This window comes from Fusarium proliferatum, assembly GCF_900067095.1.
Source record: "Fusarium proliferatum ET1 genome assembly, contig: FPRO_scaffold011, whole genome shotgun sequence".
Lineage (NCBI taxonomy): Eukaryota > Fungi > Ascomycota > Sordariomycetes > Hypocreales > Nectriaceae > Fusarium > Fusarium proliferatum.
In genome coordinates, this window is record NW_022194800.1 from 300,663 (window position 1) to 322,884 (window position 22,222).

Here is a 22,222-nt window from a genome sequence, read left to right on the forward strand (position 1 = left end):
GTATTCCGACCATGGCGAAAGCAAAGTCAGGATGCTCGGGACAAAAACAAAACGCCGCACCCCCTTTTAAATTTCCCTGTCCCTGAATGTGCAATAATCCCTTTGACCTAGTCGAATGAAGTTGCTTATGCCCCTGAAGCGCCGTTGATGTTTGGTTGATAATCGCAGTGCTCGAATACTGATGATGATCCGTTTGTTGGATTCCACACTCAAGACAGCTCAAGTCTAAAGTGACCTAGTATGGATGTTCCCAACCGCCGGCAACGTCGACCCATTCTGCAAGACATGATCCTTCTTTGCCCTCAACATCGACAACGTCTGTATCACATCTGCAGCGACAGCCAATGCCACCTTCTTGTACGTCGTCCCAATGCTCCCAGTAGTCGTCTTCCTCAAATCTCTTATACTCGGGAAATGTTGTCTTTTCTAGGTAGGGCTCACGTGCGAGCTGTTTGCCCGGCGCATTTGCAGGGCAATGCTGAATCGTTGTATGTCGGTAACCAAAGTCTCGGAAGTAATGGATATCCTGGGGACCGAGAAGCGCGCCGGCGGCAAGGGAGTGAATAGGAGCATCGCCCCACTAAGGAATGTTAGCATCGTTACAAAAGGGGGGACTTTGGCTTGCATACTCGTTCCATCCAAAAGCCACCGCTTCTGTCCATCATTTCGAAGAAGTCCTGGTACTCCTTACTGCGAAACCAGCTGAGCTTCGCAATTTCGAAATTGGACCAAAAGTGGCACATATTATAGGTCTCTCCCTCCATTGACTCAGGGTCGACAATGTTCTCCTTTTTACCCGTGAGGGTATCCCAGAAACTCTTCTCGGGATTTGGTGAGGTATCGCTATCCTTAGAAGTGTCCTCGTCATCGTCCTCTGGTGGCTCGACGAACATTTCCCATAAGCCCTTCGATGTGATGTTGTTAAGTCGCTTGTAGGCGGAGGCGTATCGAAAGATATTGGGAACGGTCTCCCGAAGTTCCTTGACGGCGATTGTGAAGCCGTATGTCTTGTTGTGTTCGATCATCTTCTGGAAAGGGTCGCTGCAACTAGTTAGTAATGCGACTGCAACTGCGTCTGAAAGGAGCAAAACGTACTATGTGATATCGCAGAAGTAGCTGATCTCAGGTTCGACTCGCCAGTACCATTCGTACTTGAGTAATAAGGGGTGGTTGAAGAAGAAACTATTGCGCTGTTAGCCAGGCTATCCTTGATCACTAAGACAGCCTCAACCTACCCAGAGTAGAATCTGCACATCTTGTGGTAGCTCTCCAGACCTCCGTACATGACGGCAGCGTCGCCCTGCTTGGCGATGCCCTCTGAAGCTACCTTGGGGTCAATCCAATCGGGGAACCCCCACATGTCTGGTCCAACCTTTCCAAACTCAACATCTCCCGAGGTATGGTTTCTAACAGCCTCCTTGAAGTTGTCGTCGAAGTCACCGTCGTTGAGGAACACATAGGGGTAATGATACCAGCGATTGAAATGTCTCTCGACTGATTTTATGGATTGTAAAACACCATCGATCTCCTTGTTTCGCGCTAATATGACAAATGCGGCGTTGGCTCGAGGTTGGCTGGTGTCAGGCTGGGCGCAGCCCTCGACGAACACCTTATCGTACTTTTCGCTGATTTTCCTGTTTGGGCTGTTAGCTATCTGGTGTGATATGCCAAGCATGCTGATATCAGACTTACCGCATCTTGGGGGGAGCGCCCCCTGGTATCAGAAACCTGCCAGGGGAACTGGGATGGCTGACAAAGAGAATAAAAATAAGGATTAAAACAAGCATTGGAAAAAACACAACCACGCCCAGAGGTACGGAAATTGTAGAGTTCCCCTTTAATCGCAGAGGTCTCCGGAAAAAGGCCATGCGGGAATCGACCGCCTTATTATGTTTGGAATCCCTCTTCTCGTCGAGGGGAAGTTGTAGAGGAGGTTTGCTGGGAGCCACCTTGGTGGCCCTCCTGATCAAGTCCATGGCGAGGAAGATCCTACCACGGCGGTAGGTATTGTGATCGGTGGCAGTCGGGGTCTGGAGGACATGAAAAGCGCCGTGTCGTGGCGCCTGCGACGGCCGTCGAAGACAAGAATAAAGTTGTAGATATGGTCGTGGTCGAGGAATAGGAATAGGAGGCCAGGGATGAAGGTCGGTATTGGTGGATGGGGTAATTAACTTGTACGGTAGCCGTAGGTAGTTCGGTCGATCTTCAAGGTGGGACCGGGAAGTTGAAAAAAAAAACAAGGTAAATAAAAAAAAAATATGTCAAATGTGATCGCAGAAGAGAAGACGGTCGTGGTATCGTTGTCGTGGCTCGTGGATTTCGATGGTATCATCGCACGTCGTCCATAGACGTAGCATTGAAGGAGAAGCAGTCGTGGGATGGGATATTGGATCTCTAATAAAAGACAGACAGACAGACAGACAGGGAGACGAGACGGTCTGAATTAAGTAATGAGCGGCAGGGACCACTTCCCTGATTCTAGTGCAAGACAGTAGAAAATTCCACCAAAGTCAAAGCCAAAGAAAGACAAGACAGGCCCAGAGTTTGATCTAGCAAGCAAAAAACTACTGACGCGTGGACATGGTAGAGCTGGTCGGTGGGGCACAGACTCCTTGTCCTTGGCAGATGATAGCGAGAGATCACCAATGAATGAGGGAATCCATGTTATGAGTTACAGTGCACGTTCTATTTAAGCACGTATGTACATGTACAGTAAGGGCGGCAGAGACTGACTGACTCTTGTACTCAGACTAAGGGTCTTGGCCTTGAAAGGGATGCCCAAAAAAAGAATAAGATAGAGGCAAACAATAAGGGAGAAGACACAGACAGAGACAGATGGAACATGAGAGGGTGGGAAGTGGGAGCATGCAAAACATGATGGGGCCGTAGAGTAGAGTCTGTAGCTACTCCTTGGGGAGCAAGAAAACATCGGACCTTGATATAGGGTGTCAAAATAAACTCAGCAAAAGGTATCCTAAACTTATACTAAGTTATTTGAGTCTTTTTTATCATTTAGGATCAAGGCCCCGAGTTTTCTTCATCCCCTAGCCATTGAAGATAATGACTGATGTAGCAGATTAGGGAGGTACTATAGGTGTACTGTGCCTAGCTTGAGCTGTACCAACTGCAGTTATTCATGCACATTCATCAAGATCCCGGGTCGATACAGGGGCCACGGGCTCGTCTGTGAGCCAATAGCTTGCTCATCCTTTGAATCATGACAGCGTCGATCCAATCAAACACCAAACAAAAAGGACGGAACACTACCGGACACCGATATCAGGGCCCACGTTGAACCGGTACTGCACATGTCCCTGAATGCGTTTGATGCAAAATTGACTGACCTGAATGAAGAAAACGAAAACTCCCTGTAAGGAGAAAGATAATTAGATTTATAATTAGATTAGGTTCTCACATCCAGATTGTCACTTGACACTCACACTCACTACAGGTCCGTGTGGAGGCTTCTACGAACAAGCGAAAGCAAGCAAGAAGTTCAATTCAGGCCGCTCCAAGACCCACGTGTAACTTAAGTTAGCGCTTGCATGCAGCTGCACTATTGCTCAGAAGAGTCTAGGCTGGGGTTGAATCTTGGATCTTGAATCCGCTTCATCAGCAACGACCTGATCAACGAATCCTCCCGTCCGTCAAGAAGCCCGTCCCGCTGACAAAGAGCCGCAACCCAATCGCTTACGGCTCAACCAACCATAGCAGGCAGAGCTGTATCCAATCCGTTTCATGCATCACCAACAAACATGGCTCCCAAGATCAACTCAAAAAACCTGTCGTACGACACCGAGGCAGCAGCACCGCCATTTCTTGCTGCTCTAAGGGCTCAAGCTGCTGGCGCTACAGGCCCCAATCCACTACTTGCTGCCCAACGGAGGTCAGCTAAGAAGCGCTCTAGTAGTGAGGAAGCAGAAGATGTCCCGCTTGTCGTAGACGAAGACGGAAACGTTGTGAGTCTTGAAGTCGACAAGGATGGAGTTGTCAAAGATACTGGAGATTACGACGTGGAACCTGCAGCAGAGAAAGAAACCGCCAGAGAATCAGAGAGCAAAGCTGCTATTGGAGGAAGGAAACGAAAGGTTGGAAAAGTCATCGGTGAGGCGGCTGATGAGGGCAAAGGAGATGACAAGAAAAAGGAGAAGGATGATGCCGAAAAAGAGCCAGCAAAGAATCGAAAACCCAAGAAAAAGGCCAAAAAGATTAAGCTGAGCTTTGATGAAGATGAAGGTTGAACGCCATGCGTGAGCTCTACAGCACACATTTCCCATCCCTCAGAGCCAGCCACCATGGGCATCGCTATGGCCTGGCTCATGTGCATATCTGCGCCCGGCACAGACACTATCACGCCACTTTGATGCCCAGCATCAACAAGATGAGAGCCAATACTCCCACGATGTCAGGACTGCCGGTAAAATAATAGATAAAAGCTCGCCTGATATACGGTCCAATACTCGTCGTCTTGCGAATAGGCTTATCCTATTGGCAGTATTGGGTTTCATAACCGCAAATGGATGTTTCACATCCGTATCACGAAATGACATCACAATCCAGCTATATCCAGACTATGGAAGCCTGGAAAGTCATTTCCAATCTATACAAGCTCAATTAGATCAAACTGCTATTATCACAAACACAACAAGCCCAATATGTAGTCAACATCAACTTCTGGAAGCTAACTTAGTAAATTGACACAGGGAATAAAGGCACCCTAATCTACACAAAACGGCTCCTCTCCCCGGGGGCACCATGCACATCCATCTAGTTTTCCCTTAATGCTACGACCCAGTCTCCTCAATGCCTCTCAGCTCAATGTAATGCATTTATTTGTATCGGTACTCGGGCTTGATGTAATCGGCAAAGGTCTTGGGCTCCTCGAACTCAGGAGGGTGGTGGTGGTGGTGATCGTCCTCAGGACCGACGTAGTCCATCTTGTAGACGCTGCCGCACTCGGGGCATCGCTCGATGGGGCGATCGCGGGTGATCTAGAGTTATAAATGTCAGTATTTCACATCCGTCCGTCCGGAATTTCAAGGTCAAGACTCACGCCGAGCCAGTGGACGCTGTGAGAGTCGGCGGGGAAACCAGTGCAGCCGGCGAACTGCTCCTCACCAGCGGATCGGACCATGATGGGATCCTTCATCGTTCCGAGGCGGCTGGCGTCGAGAGGGCGCATGTCGAAGATGTCGACGCCCTCCATCTTACCGAGAATCTCGAGACGCTCGATACCGGTGGCCTGCTCGAGATCGGTAGGGACAGTTCCGGGGGCGGCACCAGGACCGAAGAGATCCTCCTCAGTTCGGACCTCTGCACACGCAAGCTTGTCAGCGATTGTCGTACGTCACGTCACGATCCATCGGCCGAGGTTACGGGGTGCCATTGAGGCAGTCGGCGGCGGCATTGTCGGGCAACATACCCTTCAGAGTCTTGTAAGAGCCGACCTTCTTCTCGGCGGTGCCAGCAAGAGCAGCGGCCTGCTCGTTGGGGGTGGCAGGACGGGCGGCATCTCCTGTAGCGGAAGCAAAAACACTAGTCAGCCATCATACGACGATCGCCATTGGCTGGCTGGAGGAGCAAAATGGGAATGCGTACGGCGGGCGAAAGAGGTGGTGAAGGTGCGAGCGACAGCAGGTCGGGCGGCGACGCGGCGAGCCGCAGTGAGGGCGGAGCGTTGCAGGAACATTCTGTTGATAGTTTGCGCCGGGCAATGGGGTCGAGCTTTGAGGATGACTCGGGATGGGCTGAGAGAGGTGTTGTCGAGGGATTTGTGAGGAATGGGCTGATTTGGGTCGAAGTTGGAAGATGGACCCATCTTTGCGAGCCAATTGGCCAATTGGAGTAGCTATATTTATGACCACGTGATCTATCAAAAGCTCCGGACCTTGACGTTCACCCAATTGTTAAGGCGAGTTTCGGAACGTCATCAAAAGTTTCAAGAGCTTGTAGGATGCCACAATTGGCATTGTAATGAGAAAGAATGGCTTCTATATAACGATACGGACTAACAGCATGCCAGTGAAGCACAATTTTAGCTATATGTACTCTTTGGGCCTTATGCTCGCTTTGTCAAAATCTCAGTACACTGCCTCCTGAGATCGTGTTCTTTGCCGAGGCTCACATTGCTTCTTACTCATGAGATTGATTAATAAATAGATGCCAACACTCTCTTTCCAAATCTTGACTTTATTTCAATCAACATCTCTCATTAGCGGTTGATAGTCGATTGGAATACGGTAAAAGATGTCTAATGATTTTGAAAGGACAAGTTTCACATGTACCAAACGTCTTTGAACAGTTGATTTATTCGAGACCTCTATCTCTCTATCATTAGGGCACTTAGAATAAGCTGGATGGTCCACGCATATATGTTTCTTTATGAGGCAGCAAGGAACCAGCCTAGGTAACCTGATAGCTGTGTCGTTGGGGCGTTGAGTAAGCCTTCAGGTGTATTGATTATTTGATGAACGAAACGTATTTTATCTGCAACGACTGAATTTATAATGAATCGTATATCAATTAGAGCAAGGAAAGATGCGGTTGGTCAAGCTTAGATGGACCGAGAAATTGGGTAGCCTTTGGTCCCAGCCATGGCCAAAGTTGCGTTTTGCAACGCAGAGATCCTTAGCCTCTCAGCTATCTCGACAGAGATGGTAAGATACAAGTTATATAGTATCATTCGCAATCTCAGCTATAATCTCTTTAGCTTCTTTCTGCACACTCTTGACAATATCACCAGCATCCTGCACATCATGTATAAGCCCAACAGCCGCTCCCGCGTACGTCGCTAACCTTCCTTCTGGCCCCCATCCCTTATCCCCAGACTTCAATGCCTCGTCATGCCTCTTCTTTAGTTCCTCAAATTCCACGCCTGCTTGGTGATCGTGGAAGCTCTGGTTGATGATACCCCGTGGGCTATACTGCTCTGGCCAACCCATAGTGCCCCTGAGATGATTGTAGAGCATGGTTCTGGTGGTGCACTGAGCTCCATCCTTAGCTCGGATAATTTCTTGTTGGTAGCCTTTGCTGATACGAGTTTCGGTTGCTGCTAGGAAGCGGGTGCCCATAACGACACCGGTTGCACCAAGTGAGAGGGCTGCTGCCACGCCTCGACCATCTGCGATGCCGCCGGCCGCGAATAGAGACACGCCCGACTCACGGACTTGGTCTGCGATCTCAGGAAAGAGTGTCATTATGCCCAGACCGTCGGTGGCTCGACCATGGCCGCCCGCTTCTGCGCCTTGAATGATCAACGTATCTGGGCGATGCGCACTATTGGCCACTTCAATACTCTCTTGGACAGTGCCGATTTGTATCCAGACCTGTATCTCCGGATGGGCTTCTCGTATGTGAGACGTCCACTCATCAAGCTCCTCTTGTCCTCGACGCGGCGCAAAGAGCCATGCGGCACAGGGCTTGTGTTCTTGCACAGCACTAACAGCAGCCTTGAGATCGCCATTCCAGAGCTGAAAGCCAACACCGACAGGAAGGGTATCCTTGGATGGAAATGCTAACGGCAGAGTCTGTGGAGGTGAACTGCGTAGCAAGTCCCTCACTGTAGCTAGATCCTTCGACGTATCTTCAGGCTTCGCGCCTGGCCCAATGAACCCAAGACCTCCAGCTTTGGAGACCGCAAGGGCTAGGTGAGGCCCTGACATGACGCGCATTGGGGCGCCGATGATGAAAGGTGAAATGGTCCATGGGAAATGGCTCAAGAAGCGAGCCTTACTGGCTTTGGTGATCGCGTGAGCAGTACTCATATCGGGATCTTGTGCTCTTGTTCTTCCAGTCAGTCAGATTTGTTTTTGATCGATGGTATTGTCTTACTCGCTATTCAGCGTGGCATTCATCTTATGCACTGAGTAGTTGGAGGTTGGAGGTTGGAGGTTGGAGGTTGGAGAAAGCTACATTCATGTGAGCGCAGGAAATGAAAAATTAGCTGAAATAAAGAGTTTGAGAAGATGTGAGCAGTTCATCTGCAACTTACTGTATTTCGGTAAGAACCCGAAATCATATGAAGAGATCAACTTCATTACGAAAGACATCGCTTCCATTCCGACATACCCGACATACCCGATCATCGAATTCCACGAGAGCATTATGGGAATAATGGTTATTGTTTGTCCCACCTGAACGAGTTGGTAAGTGGACGAGAGTGAATCTGCATATTTTGATCAAGTTACTAGTTAGGTATGGACTTTGGCGTGGGTTGTTTACTGATATAAGATTAGAGAGGTAACACAATCATTGGTCGCAGATGTCGCCTTGACATGCCACTGACAAGATGTCCATCGAAAAGTCATCTCAAGTCGTACGAAGGATTATATTAAAGTTATGTACGCACCAGAGCAGGTAAGCATGCGTAGCATTGGTGCAAATATGCGTGCAGCAGCTCAACACCCCCCAAAAATATCCATATCTCGGCAAATTGTTGCGCAAACTCTCCCCAAATCCGAACGTGCCAATGCGCAAACGAATAGACCAGTGGCATAACACTGGCCACCATCATCATTATCCTGTCTTGCATCTGCCATCCGCAGAGCCTCGCACGTCCTCCATCTTCCGAAAGTGGCCCATTAGTTGAGACTTAAGATTCTCTGACGCGGTAGAAAGAAGGCTGTATGGCTCTGGAACACGAACCAGCTATCAAACTAGTATGCTTTTACCCCGCGATAATTGAAGATAAGAGTGATGTGAATTTAGAGCTTTGAGCTATCCCTCTGCTGTTGTTGTGCTCGGTAAGCGTTCACTCCTCCGTATGTCGACGGCTGAGCTGACCTCTTCTGGCGCTTATCAGACCGACTGAGAGCTGGCTCTCGACTGAGCGCCGACGGAGTTGGGTGGACTTTCGAGCGCCGCCGGGTGATGCGCCCAATACCGGTTGTGTTGGTCTTGATCTTGGTGATCCTGTTTTTGTCCCCAGGCTTGCGGAAGCTGGCCAGGCGGCCCTGGTAGCCAGCTGAGCGTATAATGGCAGCGCGCAACTTGGGGTCCTCGTAATCCTTAGAGGCGCTCTTTGAACTCGAGTCCTCACAGATGCTGAATATAATTCTTTTGATTATATCCCTGCCACTCTGAGCAGACATTGTGAACATCGACTGTATCTTCTTTGCAATACGCCAACGGAGGAAGTCCCAGGGGCCCATGGCAAGTTCCCCTTTATGACGCAGAACTCGCAAGTCAGACACCTTACAAGCAAGCTTATACATCAGTTCCTGCTCACATAGTCCATCTGTTGGTAGGTGATACTTGGAGACCAGCTGATTCGGATGGTATGGTGAATCATGGCCGAAAATTTCGCGGATCTTGCGCTGTTTAGACACATTATCCATATGGAGCTTGTGTTTCTTAGCAAGATCTTTGTTATGGGGGTCGAGCCGGAGTCGTTCCTTTGAATCTCTCTTCTTCTTTTCTTCTGATTCCTCTTGTGCTAGGTAGGTTTCAAGAGAGAGCCATCTCGGCATCCAGTAGTCGCTGTTTTCGGTGATCTTTTGCACAGGGGTGCCAAGAAGGCATTGTGGTGAAATGTACTTCTGGCCATCTGGGCTGATGCGGTAGACGTCGCTCCAGGGTGTGTGAAGCATCTCAGTCACGACTTCAGGTGGCACAGCCGTCCCATGGCTGTGAGTCAGGCTTTGATCTCCCATCTTGCCTTAGTAGACAACCAGCAGCCTAAGTTAAATCCTAGAGTTAGCAACTCCTACCAGAACAAGCATCAGGCCAATTACTTACCTAAGGTCAAGGGTAGTAAGAGGACAGCAGTTACTGCAAGCAGGAGAGAATCAGTATAGGCCAAGGCAGTAAACACAACTAGACAAGAGTAGTTCAGTGGATAATAGAAATAATAGAACTAGTTCAAGAGATGAAACTTCTCGTCAGGCCCGAGACAAGCGTCAAGACCAGAATATCGAGAGGCCAAATGAGGTTATTAAATCCTTGACTTACTTTGAAAGCTGGTGATGAAGTTACTTCTGGATAGGAGGCGTTGGGTGATATGCAAATCGCGATGTGTTTAAGAGAAAGAAGTTATAGAAGATTAAAATCTTCGGCGGTGCTCCTTGAAATAATAAAATCCAGTGGTGTAAGAAGAAGGTGCAGGATAATCTGCACCTATGCCAAGCAGATCAAGGGCGACTGGCAGTGAATCAGAGCCTTTGATGTTATGCTTATGCCTCCTTTATAGACCAGATCGCCGTGCAGTGGTGAACAGTGAACTCCGAAATAGAGAGTGCACTAGCTGGTAAATATCTGTGTTCTGAGGTTTGTTGTAGTTTATGATAGTAATTCCAGCCTTTTTCTTGTTTGACTGCTGAAATCCTTTTCTGGCTTGGTGCTGTTGATGGCAGAAGATAAAGGAGTTGTCGATATCAAGAAAGAGATCAAATGTGATAAGTGCTCACGATGATCTCACACTTGGAGGATTCTGATGGGAAGGAGCCTCTCGATGCAGGTCACTGCCACGGCAAACAGGAGACAATTATAAGATATGCTTTGCCTTTAATGTTTGTTTTATTTTGGGCAAACACCGCAAGTAGCTTGATCTTGATGAGCGACAGCTAATGGTGCGTGAACTATTGAGATTATACTCTATGCGATATAAGGAGTTATATGTCTCCAGGTCGCATTAAAGCTATTTAGTTCCAAGACTAGAAGCCTCTGAACAAGAGCTCTTAATTATATTTATATGTATTGTATTATACTGATATTGTATTATATTATTATAGGGCTGTAATTATCTTATATATAAGGAATCGTCGGCAGCGGTAAACTTGAGTTTATCTGCTGTTTCCCCTTTCGCGTGTATGAAAGACTTGGTCAGGTGCTGTATGGAGTTTAATGAAGACGTGGTATCAAGTCTTAGACAGATTAAAGCGTGCGGTCAAGTATTCCTGAACTAGAACGCATAGCGACGAAAAGTACGCCATTAAAAAGATGCAGGTTCAAAGAAAGCTTGGCCATGTGCGAGATGAGGCATTATATAGCTATCTGACTGAAAGTCTAGAACGTTCCACGGTTTTGATCTACGTTAAGCGATATGCATCTGAGAACAACAAAAGGACTAGATAACCGCTGAGTGTAGCAAAGAGCAAATAGGCTGAAGCAACAGAAATGCCTGACAATGAAATTTCGGTCTACTATAATGGAGAACTTACAATTTCATGTTACACAAAGCGTGGTTTGAACTCGTTTTATTGTATTAGTATATGTATTGGATAAGCATTCACCAATATGAGATAGGTCAGCACCAGGGGGACCTCGTCGTCTCGGCTGTGATAACAAGCAAGAGGAAGAAACGAAGCTGATGCGACGGCGAGCTTCTCGTCCCGACCACAGGTGAACGTCCTGGGATCGAGGGTCAGACCCAGATGATCACTCGTTTCGCGCTATGCCGGGGTTCCCAACAATTGAACAATCTGGGCCTTCTCAAGGTAGTTTTTGTTACCGTCTTTGGTGTTTCCATGACAAAATCTTGATATCGCTAATAATGTTTGCCTCCAGCCACGTCTCGTCAATCGCACATCCTACAGCTTTGTCTCTCTACCAGGTTTGGCCGTCATAGGCAGTATAATGCCATCCTGGTAGCCAGTCGCAACATGCTTGCCTTTAGGACTCCATATCAGGCTTTCCATTGCGCCTCGACCAGCACTGAATCTTGGCCACGAGACTTCTTGCATCCACCATCCGTCCCCTTCCATCACAGCCTCGTCAGCATTGACATGAACGTAGAACGAATAACTCAGGCTTGCCGCGATGCCCAGGTCGTGGCCGTAGCCTAGATGGTTGCCTAGCATGAAAAGACTGTTGCGGTCTGCCTCGAATGCATGACACAAGATGTGTGCGTTCGTGTGTTGATTCGGAAGAGGTTTAAGTAACCGGTAGTAGATCAGTTCTCTCCGGTCTGGTATAGCCCTGTCTTTGTTAAAGTCTGACATGTCAACTTTGTACATGTCGAGGATAGGGAATGCTCCGTGGCCTTCATTTGGGAACTTTGCTTTTAGAGCATCGACGTCGGCCTGTGGACATGGATTCCACTGATCAGGTTTGCGTGATGAGAGTATGTCTTTGAATCTCTCCTGTGGCGGAATCCCTTGGACCTCATCGGAGCTAGAAACCGGGCGTTTGAAAGTGACGATACTGGTTAGACAAGGATTTCCAAGAGGTGCTTCGGAGTCCGAGTCGGGAAACGGACCCGATAGGTTGCTTGATGATTGTGTTGGCTGACGAGCGTGAACTAGCCGCGTGGAAAAGGAACGGCTTGAATGGACTTCGGATACATCTAGGATGAAAGGGCGATCCGTGAGTCCGGGGTTGGTGAACACGGCGTGGATGGACTGAAGAGAATAAGTCTGTGTTCATCCATAAATAAATCTAACTTACATGGATCCCTCGTCTGTTCTCGTCTACATTGCCATGGTCTTCTTCTTCGACTACACGGGTCGCTGCAAGAGCTGATAGAGCATATACGACAGCGCCATAAGCTCCCCTTGTGATCTTTGGCGGAGGAATACCAACAGCATCCCAGGGGAGTTCTTGTCCGGGTGTCCAAGCTGGCTGCCGACTCATGAATCTTTGGATTGCTTGTTGTGTTGACGATGTATCATCCGGAAGTCTGGCTAGCTCCAAGGCTTCTTGGAATGAGAGTCGCTTCCATTCTTTCGGCGTGCTCATTGAGCTTGGAATTTCGGAGCATGTAACTTCAAGGTAGTGTCTCAAAAGATTAAGCGAACGACATCAGGTAATGAGAAAGTCTGCAGGTAATCAAATATCTTTTTTTAAGCTGTTGGAGTTTTTTGCTTTGCGCAGTATTGTACTTGTTGTTGAGGAAGTGTTAGAAGCCGGGTGTTGATGCTGAAGTACACCCGGCCCCACACCAGCTGATAATACCGAGGTCCGCCGATTGTCCTCTGGTCGCCGAAAGTTCATTTTAATAACACCAAAGGTGTATAAGAGCGACAATTAGTACACGTAAAAGGCAGTGAAATTTATAGAGAATTATATGGCCTAATGCGGTTGAAATCATACGAAATAAATTCTTACTTCAGTGTATCGGGATACTGAAGTTAGCACATGAGGAGTGCCTGGTCAGTGGCATTGAAGCTCTAGACAAGTTGCATTGCCAGTAATAATTCACTCCCAAGCAAATAAAGAACATAGTCCGATCATTGGACAGGAATCTCAAATGCAAATCGTAATTCACGGTACATATTGCTTGCTGATGATTGCTGAAATGCAGGATGATGCCAGTTGAATGCCTTTGTCACTAGCAAATGCATTCCCTCACAAGCCCTCTCATCATGGACAGCTCCAAATTCTAAAGAAAGCCATCATGATTGCGAAATAAACTTCACCATCCAATCACTGAGCTTCGTACAGCTGTAACCCCTAAGATTCACAAGGGTTGTGGTTGCCTCAAGGTGTTACAGCTGTACCTGCAAGCCTAGCCTGCCTAGGACCTGAAGCTCCGGCAGAGTCATGACGTCGTCACTTTTAATCACTGGCCTGGGTGTTTGCTATAAAAATGATCAAGCAAGAATCTCTTCTTTAACAAGTCATCCCAACCACAAAAAAGGCACGACTTTCTAGATTATCATCAGGCTATTTTTGCCTGCAGCTTTTAAAATGCTGTCGTGCTTTGGCATTGGCAAAAATCGCGAGGACGCAGAGCGCGAACCTCTGCTGCCGCGTTACAATGACGACACCGGCCTACAGACGCGACTCCATGAGAAGCTCCATACATATCAAATGCTACGCGCCATCTCTAAAGGATATATGCCAACCAATGAACAGCTTATAATCCACTTGAGAACTCTTCTATCAGCGCAAATTTTGAACCCTGAGCGACAAGAGCTCAGCCCGTCTGGACGAGCCCTGGTCAGAAGCATCAAGCTATGGATCAAACAGTTCATCGAGGTGTTGCAACACAAGAACAGTAAGGACCAGATTCAGGATTTCATCTGGTATCTCACCAAAGCTCGCTTGGATGTCGACGTCGCACATATTGAGCAGCGAGCTGCGAGGGCAAAGGTCCGAGGCGATGCTGTTGCAACCTACAAGAGCTTGCAGACTGTTGGATCGCTTCTGTTGACCAACTCCGATTTCCGCATCTTCCTCTCCGACCTTGGCACTGTTGGAAGAGAGGTGCTTCGAGACACTGCCTTCACCTTGTCCGATGTCTCCAAACAAGCTGGCGAGGCCATTCAGCCGTCCAAGGAGGAGGAAGAAGCCCTTAAACATGCAAATGGCAATGGCAAATCGCCTGCTCCACCTTCCGACGAAGATCTTAAGAATGAAGTTGTAGATGTTGGTGAGACTGTCAAAGATGGTGCGCTTGAAGTGGCCGACGGGGCAGTACAGAGCATCAAGGAGCATGTGAAGGGCGACGAAGGTGATGCTCTGGTGAAGCGCCTCAAGCAAACTGTGATGAACCTCCGGAAGCGAACAGACTACAAGGAATCGGTTTCCACAATCTCGCTGCTCATCCAACGTTACCTTCTTGCCTACTCCCACGCAGCCGCTGCAACCGTTGAAGCAGTCGAGGAGGACACCCAGCCCAACCCAGAGGCCGACAAAGCAGTCCACAATTTCTGGTTGTTCATCACTTCTCTCGGCAAGCGCGAGCATTGGGATGAGGTCAAGAAATCTTTCGAAGCTGTTGTCGATGATGGAAAAACTGACCCCAACTTTGATGAGCTTGTGCGACAAATTGGCAACCTGGTGCAGGATATGCTGAGCGACCCTGACTTCTTTGACAACATCGAGGAACGATTCCAGGAGTTGCGCAAGAAGTCCAATGATCTGACTGCCAAATCATCAATTCGAGATGATCTGGACGCCCTGCTTTCGAGTCTGTATGCTGCTTTCCGCTCAATCTTGGATGACCAGGATATCAAGAAGCTCATCCACACGACTGAAAGGATTGCTCTCCTCTTGTCACCAGCTGGCGAGTACGCTAATAGCGACCTGGTTACTGACACTATCAACATCTTTGTCCCTCTCCTCATCCAGGCTATTCAGTACATCCCCATTCCACGTGTTGAAGTATCGGCACCTGCCATCGATCTTCTGCTAGAGAATCTCATCCTTGAGCCCGGCCGCACCATCAATGCAAGCTCCTTCCTGCCCTTCCAGCTTAACATCTCAACCTATAACGATGTTCAAGTGAGAAAGGCACTCCATGGGACGCAATCTACCATGAAATCAATGATGAAAGTGACTGTGTCTGGACTCTCTATTGCAGCAGACGATCTGGGTTACTGGTTCCGTCTACACTCTGGTCTTTTCCGTATGGTTGATGAAGGTATCGCAGGATTCCATCTTGATAAGCGCGGCGTGGATATCACTCTTGACCTTGAAATTGGAAAGGATCGACTGGAACAGATTGTCTCCTTACGCGATGTCAAGGTCCGGATCCATCACCTTAATTACACGCTGAGCAAGTCCAAGTTTGCTTGCCTCGCTTGGATCTTGAAGCCATTAGTGCGGCCCATTGTGCGCAAGGCTCTCGAGGTCAAGATTGCAGCTTCAATTGCTGAAGGTCTTCACTTCCTGAACCGTGAAATGCTTTATGCACGGGAGCGACTTCGTGCCACACGAATTGCTGATCCAAAGGACCTCTGGACGTTCATTCGAGCAGTTGCTGCACGCCTCGTTCCAGCGCCCGATCCAGACATCGACGCCCGCGTTGGCGTCAAAGCAGGGTCAGGCGTGTTCCAAGGGCGGTATGCACCTGGCAGTCTGGTCAAGCTGTGGGAGGACGAAGGCAGGGATGCAGAGCAGAAGCTCTTTGAGTATGAGCAGGGAGGATGGAAGAATGATATCTTTGACGTTAGCACAAGCCGAGTTTAAGGTTGACTTGTGGTGCATCATGTATATTAGTGACGGTACGCTCATTAGCTAGCTGGTTTTGTGAGGCATGTTGGAGTTGCTGGAGTTTGTTTCCGGGTGGTGAGGTAACAAGGCTACAGGCAAAAAGGTACATGTTGGGATGGCGCATGATGAATCAAATTTTTCATGATGACTGAAGCATCTAGAAAGTCCATGACAAAATGAGCTGAAGGCATTGGACAGCTGTAATGCCGTTGTATCCGCTTCAGGAATGTCGTAACGCTCAACACCCAGACGTCGAATCGGGTGTGAGATTTGGGCATGGTAGCATCTCAGAAGAAGTTCTCCGCTTAGAATGGCCAAAATACATCCCAATGATACCACAGTACATGAATACACATATGTACGCGTGTGCACTTGGTACCAGGGGATGTGATCTCTCATGTTTCTCAATCTTAACCCCAGAAACAGCGGCCGCCTCCGGCCAAGCCCTAAAGGCGATCCCCAGAGTCGAGTGTCCAGTAGAAGAAGAGCACGGTGCAGGACTGCAGGTATACCAATGGAGTGGTTTCAGTTAAAAGAGGAGGTGGCAGTTCTAGAGTGTAATGAGCCATGTCATACTACTACTATAGCTCTGTGTGAGCTGGCTTGTGGCTGGGATATCTCTAGTGGGATAGTTTTGTCACGAGGTTGGAGGAGAGTTGACAGTCACGAGACGTTTGCTTGAAGCATAGTATTTACCTGTAAGTACCAGTATAAGCTGAGTAGTAGGCCTCCACTGCTTGATTATTTTGAGCAGGTCAATAGCATAATATGATCTGACCAGGATACAAACTCTGTCCTCCGCCGCATTGATGCTTCTTCACCTTCACTTCTCAATGAGAATCCATTCAGTTTGACCAAAACCTCTCGGGTTTCCTCCCCTGTGATCCCTGCTGATTGATTTTCCATCCCCCCCCTTTCTGCCCGACCATCTGGTCTCAACCAACGAAAAAGCAAGCTCATCTTGTTGATCCCTGTATCCTAGAACGCTTGATTCAACCGCCTGACCAGCGCCCCCGGCCTATGGGAGATGCTGTGCGACCATGCCTTTTGCCCCGGATGGCTTACCCCGGACCTGTTTCTCGGGTTTCTTTGCCTGGCTATCCTGGGTATGTTATCTCGAAGGACGGACTACAGTATGTATAGGACATACTGTCGTTCGACTACTAAGTTTTCCAGCTGTGACTTCTGAGAGGCCAACGTCACAAAACTCTGTCTCTGGCCTCGGTCTACGAATAGGATAGACAGGCATGCTGATGTATTAGGATACCCCCTGTAAACCCCAGGTCATGGCTGTTGGGCCTTGGCCAGAAAAAGCAATCCGAATGTCACAGTCAGCATCTCAACTCGCTTGCTCGTGTCGGCCCCGGATTTCCCATCGAATTGGTTCGGCGTGATCCTTGCTCCTATTGCTTGCACTTGCAGGAGACTAGCTGCTGTAGCTTGGTCCTGGTCTGTCTTGGTGCTCCTTGTCCAAGACGACCTTTCCCCTCTTCAGTCTCTGAATTTCTCCATCATCAGTTGCCAGTCGCTCTCGTCCGAACTCTTTTATTGCTCTTATCAATACCTCGTCCTGTTTATCTATCTATCTCTTTATCTCTCTCCCTATCCGACTTCTATCCTGAGTCGGATATACCATTTATTGTTGCTCCCCTTATTCCGATCCCGCCTAACTTTGGGCCTCAGCTCAGTTCCCCACTTCGCTTGTCGACAATCACGCCAGTTATCCACCAGTATTGAACGTCTGCACTCTTAAGTAGACAACTCTTGACGCCCTGAGAGGCTTGGGAGAGGCATATTCGGTGCATGGAACTGTCCTGATTCGACTCTGCTGCAACGCTGAGGTCAAGAGAATTGCGTCAATTTGTTTCACGTCGTAACCGGAGACATTTTAAATACCGAGCTCTTCACGCGTCACCAGATACAACTTGTGATTACATCTCCAAGTCGAATCATTCTCAGCTGAAACTCCTCGACACTGAAAAGCCAGATTCTCTCTTCCTCGGCTTTTCTAATACCTGGCCAGAACATCCTCTCTCATCTTGTTTCACACTGGTTAAAGCGGATGGATCGGACCAGGCAGCTCTGACAGCACCCCTCAGACGAAGCGCAAGCTGTCGTAATGGAGGTAGAGGCTAATGGACAGAGCTCAATCAATCTGCTTGAGCCCTGGCGCTGCCATTCTGCAGGTGGCTGCCATGACGACCTCGCCATTTCTCCACTGGATCTCGCTTCCGATGACTTGACTCAAGTCCCAAGATGTTCCGGCTCAGACCCTTTGTTCGAGGCATTGATGGGAGATTCCAAATATCGTACTGTTCGGAAAGTAGAAAGTACTGAAGGTCATCGGAAGCCGAATGCAAAAGAAACATTGATCCCAAGGTCCCGGCCCGAAGTCCCGGGATTTTCTTTTCCATCAACAGAGGATGTAAAAACCAAATTCAGCCCTTTGGACATACGACCTGAACCAGCGTCAACGGGACCCCGCGGTATCAAGAGAAAGCGGTGCAAGTCTGATGTCGATGGCTTCAACACAGCTGACCTGTGTGTCAAGAAACGTCGACTCCGTGCCGAACTTATCACGAGTCGTCTTTCTCAGCCTTATTCTCAACCTGCCACTCACATCCTTAACCGAGAAGGTCAAGAGGCTGGCGACAAGCGGTTCTTGAAGATGGCTACTTCAGTTGATATGACCCGAAGGATTGCACATCTTCATGCAACTTCGTTTCTCCGCTTCTCGACCATGAATTGTCTGAGAAAGCGACTGAGCCTCGGACAGACTACAGGTAATAAGAAACATGAGCAGGAAATCGCGACTATCACGTCGAAAGCTGCTGGCAAGACGAATTGGCGACCTCCGATGCTACAGGATTCCTCGGCGGGCAAATCTCTGCGGATCTCACCAACTGGCACGGGAATCATTGGACCTTCAGGCATGATGGTATCGTCGGCAAGACCCCAGCCAAGCTACCCACCTCAAAAGGCATTTCAACATCCAAAACCCCCATCATGCCGGCTATCGAGTCCTGTGGCCCTGCCTCTACCTGTCGGTGATGTAGCTGCAACGAAGAAGCGTACATCACCTCGACTCTTCCCCATTCGATCGCCAGAGCTACGGCCTACAGCACCGTTACCTCCGCTGGACGATCTCGAGGAGGATAGTTTTGCATACATGCATCCTGCAGATGACGACTGGGACGATGTGGGCGATGATCAAGACAGTGTATATTCTGACTTCAGCGTATTATTCGGGCAGAGCGATGACGGCAACAATGGCGAAGAAGACAGATCGTACGAAGAGTATTTGGATGAACTCGACGGCATCTGCTGGATGTCAAGATAGTTAGGCAAATATATCGGCGTCTCTGGGCATCTCGGGGAGCATTTAAGGGAATTATGTAAAGTATACTTCTAGCATTGGGTGGCAATATGTTCTTATTCATGTTCAATACGGCGACATTGAAGCATTATCCGGCCGCAAGGACTGGAACAAAAATAGGCTATACTGGCTTGTATTATTCTTCGGCCAGATGGGGAGGCTTAGATACACCACAGCTCAAGCAACGGGTAACAGATTGTTATTGATAAGTGATTATGTTCATGACTTTACGCCAAGCTTGGAGGCTCTGTCGTTTGCAATATCGCACATTGCCTAAACAACGACTTAACATCAGAAACATCAAACCGCAAGTTGTACATACCTGTAACGCTTCATCAACCTCTTTCGAAAAGTCGCCTCTGGAAATTCTAGCCTTCATGTTCTCCATGATCTCAGGTCTTCCCCGTCCGTTCACAAAAACGACATATCGCAATCCGGGGAACTTTTCCTCATACTCCATGTTCAGCTTTGCCAATTCTTCACCTTGGCCTTGCAGGTTGGCCTGCTCTGCAGCTGACTGTGCTGAGTCAACTTTCTTGGCCCCTAAACGGGGATGTGATCCGAGAATTGAGAGAAGAGTCTCATCTGGGTTGGCTGACGAGTTCGAGGAGGCGAGTGAGGCAAGGCGAGTCCTGCAGGCCTCGATTAACTCCGGGTATGATGTATACTCTGCATCTCGCACAATGGGGAGGAGAGTGGAATGGATTGAGGGACTGGGCTCGAATAGCAGATCCAAAGTCTTGATCTGCTCGGCTTCATCTGCTGCACGAAGATCTTGAGGTTGAGGTAGGGTCATGATGAATGTTGATGTTGGTGATACTTGTCACAGGACGTATTCAATCTATACTCGACATTCACCAACACCGCAGAAAATAGTTAATTGGATATTTCACTCAATAGCTGTTATCGACAAGCAGTCACATCAATTATCGGATTACGGAGACATGCGAACTCACTATTACCGGTGCTCCCCGCGTTGAGACATGCATCATCTTGATGCACGATAAGATACCAGTCCGCCTTATCTTATCATCCCGTGATCCAAAGCTCTGGTCAGTGCACGGGCAAAATCTCGACTAGGCAATTGTCGTCGCAACAGAGCTTCGAGACGTTGATTTGCGCTATACCTAACGACAAGCAATTGAAAGCTCCACGAGCTCAAATTTGTAGTCGCCATGCTTTGTGGAAGTAAGTTCTTCAGTTTTGTCATCGATAAGTAACGGTGCGCTGACCTCTTGACAGTTTCTGGAGAGGCTCCTCAAGAGCCCGTCGTTTCTAAGAAGTCTGGTATGTATTATCAACATCATCAACGCGCAGCTTTCACAGCTAAACCAGTAAAGGTGTTGTTTACGAGAAGCGCCTTATCGATCAATACATCAACGAACATGGCACCGAGCCCGATTCTGGCGAGGCCCTGACCGCCGATGACCTCCTCCCTATCCATTCGTCGCGTATTGTCCGACCGCGTCCTCCTACCCTCACATCGATTCCCGCCCTCCTCGCTACTTTCCAGAACGAATGGGACGCGCTGGCTTTAGAGACATATAACCTCAAGGAGCAACTTGCGCGCACTAGAGAGGAGCTTGCCACAGCGTTGTACCAGCACGACGCTGCTGTCCGAGTTATTGCACGGCTCACGAGGGAGCGAGATGAGGCCAGAGATGCTCTGAGCAAGGTCACTGTGACGGGTGGTGCGGTCGATGGTGATTCTATGCAGGTCGACAGCGTGGAAAAGTTACCAGAGGAACTCGTTGCCAAGGTGGACGAGACCCATCAGACGTATGTGGTTATCCTACAACTACACGAGCAAAGACTAACCAGCATATAGACTATCAAAGGGTCGCAAGAAGCGCCCTGTCCCTGAGGGTTGGGCTACCGGCGAAGAGATTTCAGCTTTCGAGAGCGCGACCACACACTCCCTACCTGTTCCTGAGGCTACCGCCCTTACTGTTGGAGGAACAAATGCCGCGGCAGTTGGAGGCTTGAAGGGACAAGCAGTTGTCTACTCTACCACCGAGGATAAGGTCGAACAGTCCCTCTCAGTGGGTGAGCCTATTACAGACGCTATTTGGGCTGAGGCTGGTGTCGCTTTTGCGACTGGCCAAGGCAGCATCAAGGTCTTCCAGGAGGGTAACCAGGTTGCATCACTCAGTGAACATGCTGGTGCTGCTACGGCATTGAGCCTGCACCCCGGCGGTGAAATTCTGGCCTCTGTTGGTACGGATAAGAGCATCGTGTTCTACGACTTGGTCGCACAGAAACGTGTTGCCCGCGCTTACACCGATGCTGGTAAGTTTCTCTTGGTACACCTAAAGATGATTCTGTGCTAACGTGTTCCCAGCTCTTACATCTTGTGCCTTCCACCCTGATGGTCACCTCTTTGCCGCCGGTACCACATCAGGCGAAATCAAGCTCTTCATGACCAACACTCTTGAGCAGGCAGCTTCTTTCAGCCTGGGCGCCCCTATCCAGGCTCTCAGCTTCTCCGAGAATGGCTACTGGTTCGCAGCTACAGCCAAGGGCCAGACCATGGTCACTATCTTTGATCTGCGTAAAGAGGGAGACGCGGCGGTGGCCAAGGTTCTTGAGACTGGCGGGCCGGTCCAGTCCCTGGCGTGGGACTACAGTGGCCAGTTCCTCGCCACTGGCGGTGCGGCTGGAGTCACAGTGCAACAGTTCACCAAGTCCAGCAAGAAGTGGACCGAGCCTTTGAAGAGTTCTACACCCTCTGTTGCTGTTCGGTGGGGAGAGTCTGCAAAGCAGCTCGTAACAGTCAATGGCGAGGGTGTGGTCAGTGTACTTGCAACAAAGGAATAGACTGGGGTTTAGAAGGAATTTCGTTGATAATTTGTATTATACGCCCGAATAAAGGGTCAAAGCAAAGCACAGAGGTTGGTGTTTGAAAATTGATAATTATGGTTCTGGTTTTTGAGTATTGAAATGGGAGGCAAAACTTAGCAATATTGCAAGTGA

General features: G+C 48.9%; 10 protein-coding genes across 10 annotated transcripts; 4 read left to right on the plus strand and 6 right to left on the minus strand.

Annotated features, from left to right (window-relative positions):
• Window positions 1-235: 235 nt before the first annotated feature.
• On the minus strand, window positions 236-1,976 carry FPRO_08276 (putative KTR5-putative mannosyltransferase; the record flags this gene model as incomplete). The annotated part of the gene is made up of 5 exons (XM_031221927.1): window positions 236-580; window positions 630-1,041; window positions 1,096-1,182; window positions 1,236-1,634; window positions 1,693-1,976. 5 exons carry the CDS (start codon window positions 1,974-1,976, stop codon window positions 236-238), a joined length of 1,527 nt encoding a protein of 508 aa, XP_031087436.1.
• A 1,779-nt stretch (window positions 1,977-3,755) lies between these two features.
• On the plus strand, window positions 3,756-4,241 carry FPRO_08277 (uncharacterized protein; the record flags this gene model as incomplete). Its single annotated transcript, XM_031221928.1, has 1 exon — window positions 3,756-4,241. The coding sequence occupies one exon, from the start codon at window positions 3,756-3,758 to the stop codon at window positions 4,239-4,241; it is 486 nt and encodes a 161-aa protein (XP_031087437.1).
• Window positions 4,242-4,829: 588 nt separating this feature from the next.
• On the minus strand, window positions 4,830-5,818 carry FPRO_08278 (putative cytochrome-c oxidase chain IV precursor; the record flags this gene model as incomplete). Its single annotated transcript, XM_031221929.1, has 4 exons — window positions 4,830-4,991; window positions 5,054-5,313; window positions 5,423-5,515; window positions 5,599-5,818. The coding sequence occupies 4 exons, from the start codon at window positions 5,816-5,818 to the stop codon at window positions 4,830-4,832; spliced, it is 735 nt and encodes a 244-aa protein (XP_031087438.1).
• An 850-nt stretch (window positions 5,819-6,668) lies between these two features.
• FPRO_08279 (uncharacterized protein) lies at window positions 6,669-7,763 on the minus strand (the record flags this gene model as incomplete). The annotated part of the gene is made up of 1 exon (XM_031221930.1): window positions 6,669-7,763. The coding sequence occupies one exon, from the start codon at window positions 7,761-7,763 to the stop codon at window positions 6,669-6,671; it is 1,095 nt and encodes a 364-aa protein (XP_031087439.1).
• Window positions 7,764-8,702: 939 nt separating this feature from the next.
• On the minus strand, window positions 8,703-9,650 carry FPRO_08280 (uncharacterized protein; the record flags this gene model as incomplete). Its single annotated transcript, XM_031221931.1, has 1 exon — window positions 8,703-9,650. The coding sequence occupies one exon, from the start codon at window positions 9,648-9,650 to the stop codon at window positions 8,703-8,705; it is 948 nt and encodes a 315-aa protein (XP_031087440.1).
• A 1,875-nt stretch (window positions 9,651-11,525) lies between these two features.
• Window positions 11,526-12,672, minus strand: FPRO_08281 (uncharacterized protein; the record flags this gene model as incomplete). Its single annotated transcript, XM_031221932.1, has 2 exons — window positions 11,526-12,335; window positions 12,382-12,672. The coding sequence occupies 2 exons, from the start codon at window positions 12,670-12,672 to the stop codon at window positions 11,526-11,528; spliced, it is 1,101 nt and encodes a 366-aa protein (XP_031087441.1).
• Window positions 12,673-13,623: 951 nt separating this feature from the next.
• FPRO_08282 (uncharacterized protein) lies at window positions 13,624-15,849 on the plus strand (the record flags this gene model as incomplete). Its single annotated transcript, XM_031221933.1, has 1 exon — window positions 13,624-15,849. One exon carries the CDS (start codon window positions 13,624-13,626, stop codon window positions 15,847-15,849), a length of 2,226 nt encoding a protein of 741 aa, XP_031087442.1.
• Window positions 15,850-17,992: 2,143 nt separating this feature from the next.
• On the plus strand, window positions 17,993-19,213 carry FPRO_08283 (uncharacterized protein; the record flags this gene model as incomplete). Its single annotated transcript, XM_031221934.1, has 1 exon — window positions 17,993-19,213. One exon carries the CDS (start codon window positions 17,993-17,995, stop codon window positions 19,211-19,213), a length of 1,221 nt encoding a protein of 406 aa, XP_031087443.1.
• A 255-nt stretch (window positions 19,214-19,468) lies between these two features.
• On the minus strand, window positions 19,469-20,045 carry FPRO_08284 (uncharacterized protein; the record flags this gene model as incomplete). The annotated part of the gene is made up of 2 exons (XM_031221935.1): window positions 19,469-19,522; window positions 19,572-20,045. The coding sequence occupies 2 exons, from the start codon at window positions 20,043-20,045 to the stop codon at window positions 19,469-19,471; spliced, it is 528 nt and encodes a 175-aa protein (XP_031087444.1).
• A 379-nt stretch (window positions 20,046-20,424) lies between these two features.
• Window positions 20,425-22,066, plus strand: FPRO_08285 (uncharacterized protein; the record flags this gene model as incomplete). Its single annotated transcript, XM_031221936.1, has 5 exons — window positions 20,425-20,437; window positions 20,492-20,536; window positions 20,590-21,028; window positions 21,078-21,538; window positions 21,591-22,066. The coding sequence occupies 5 exons, from the start codon at window positions 20,425-20,427 to the stop codon at window positions 22,064-22,066; spliced, it is 1,434 nt and encodes a 477-aa protein (XP_031087445.1).
• Window positions 22,067-22,222: the final 156 nt, after the last annotated feature.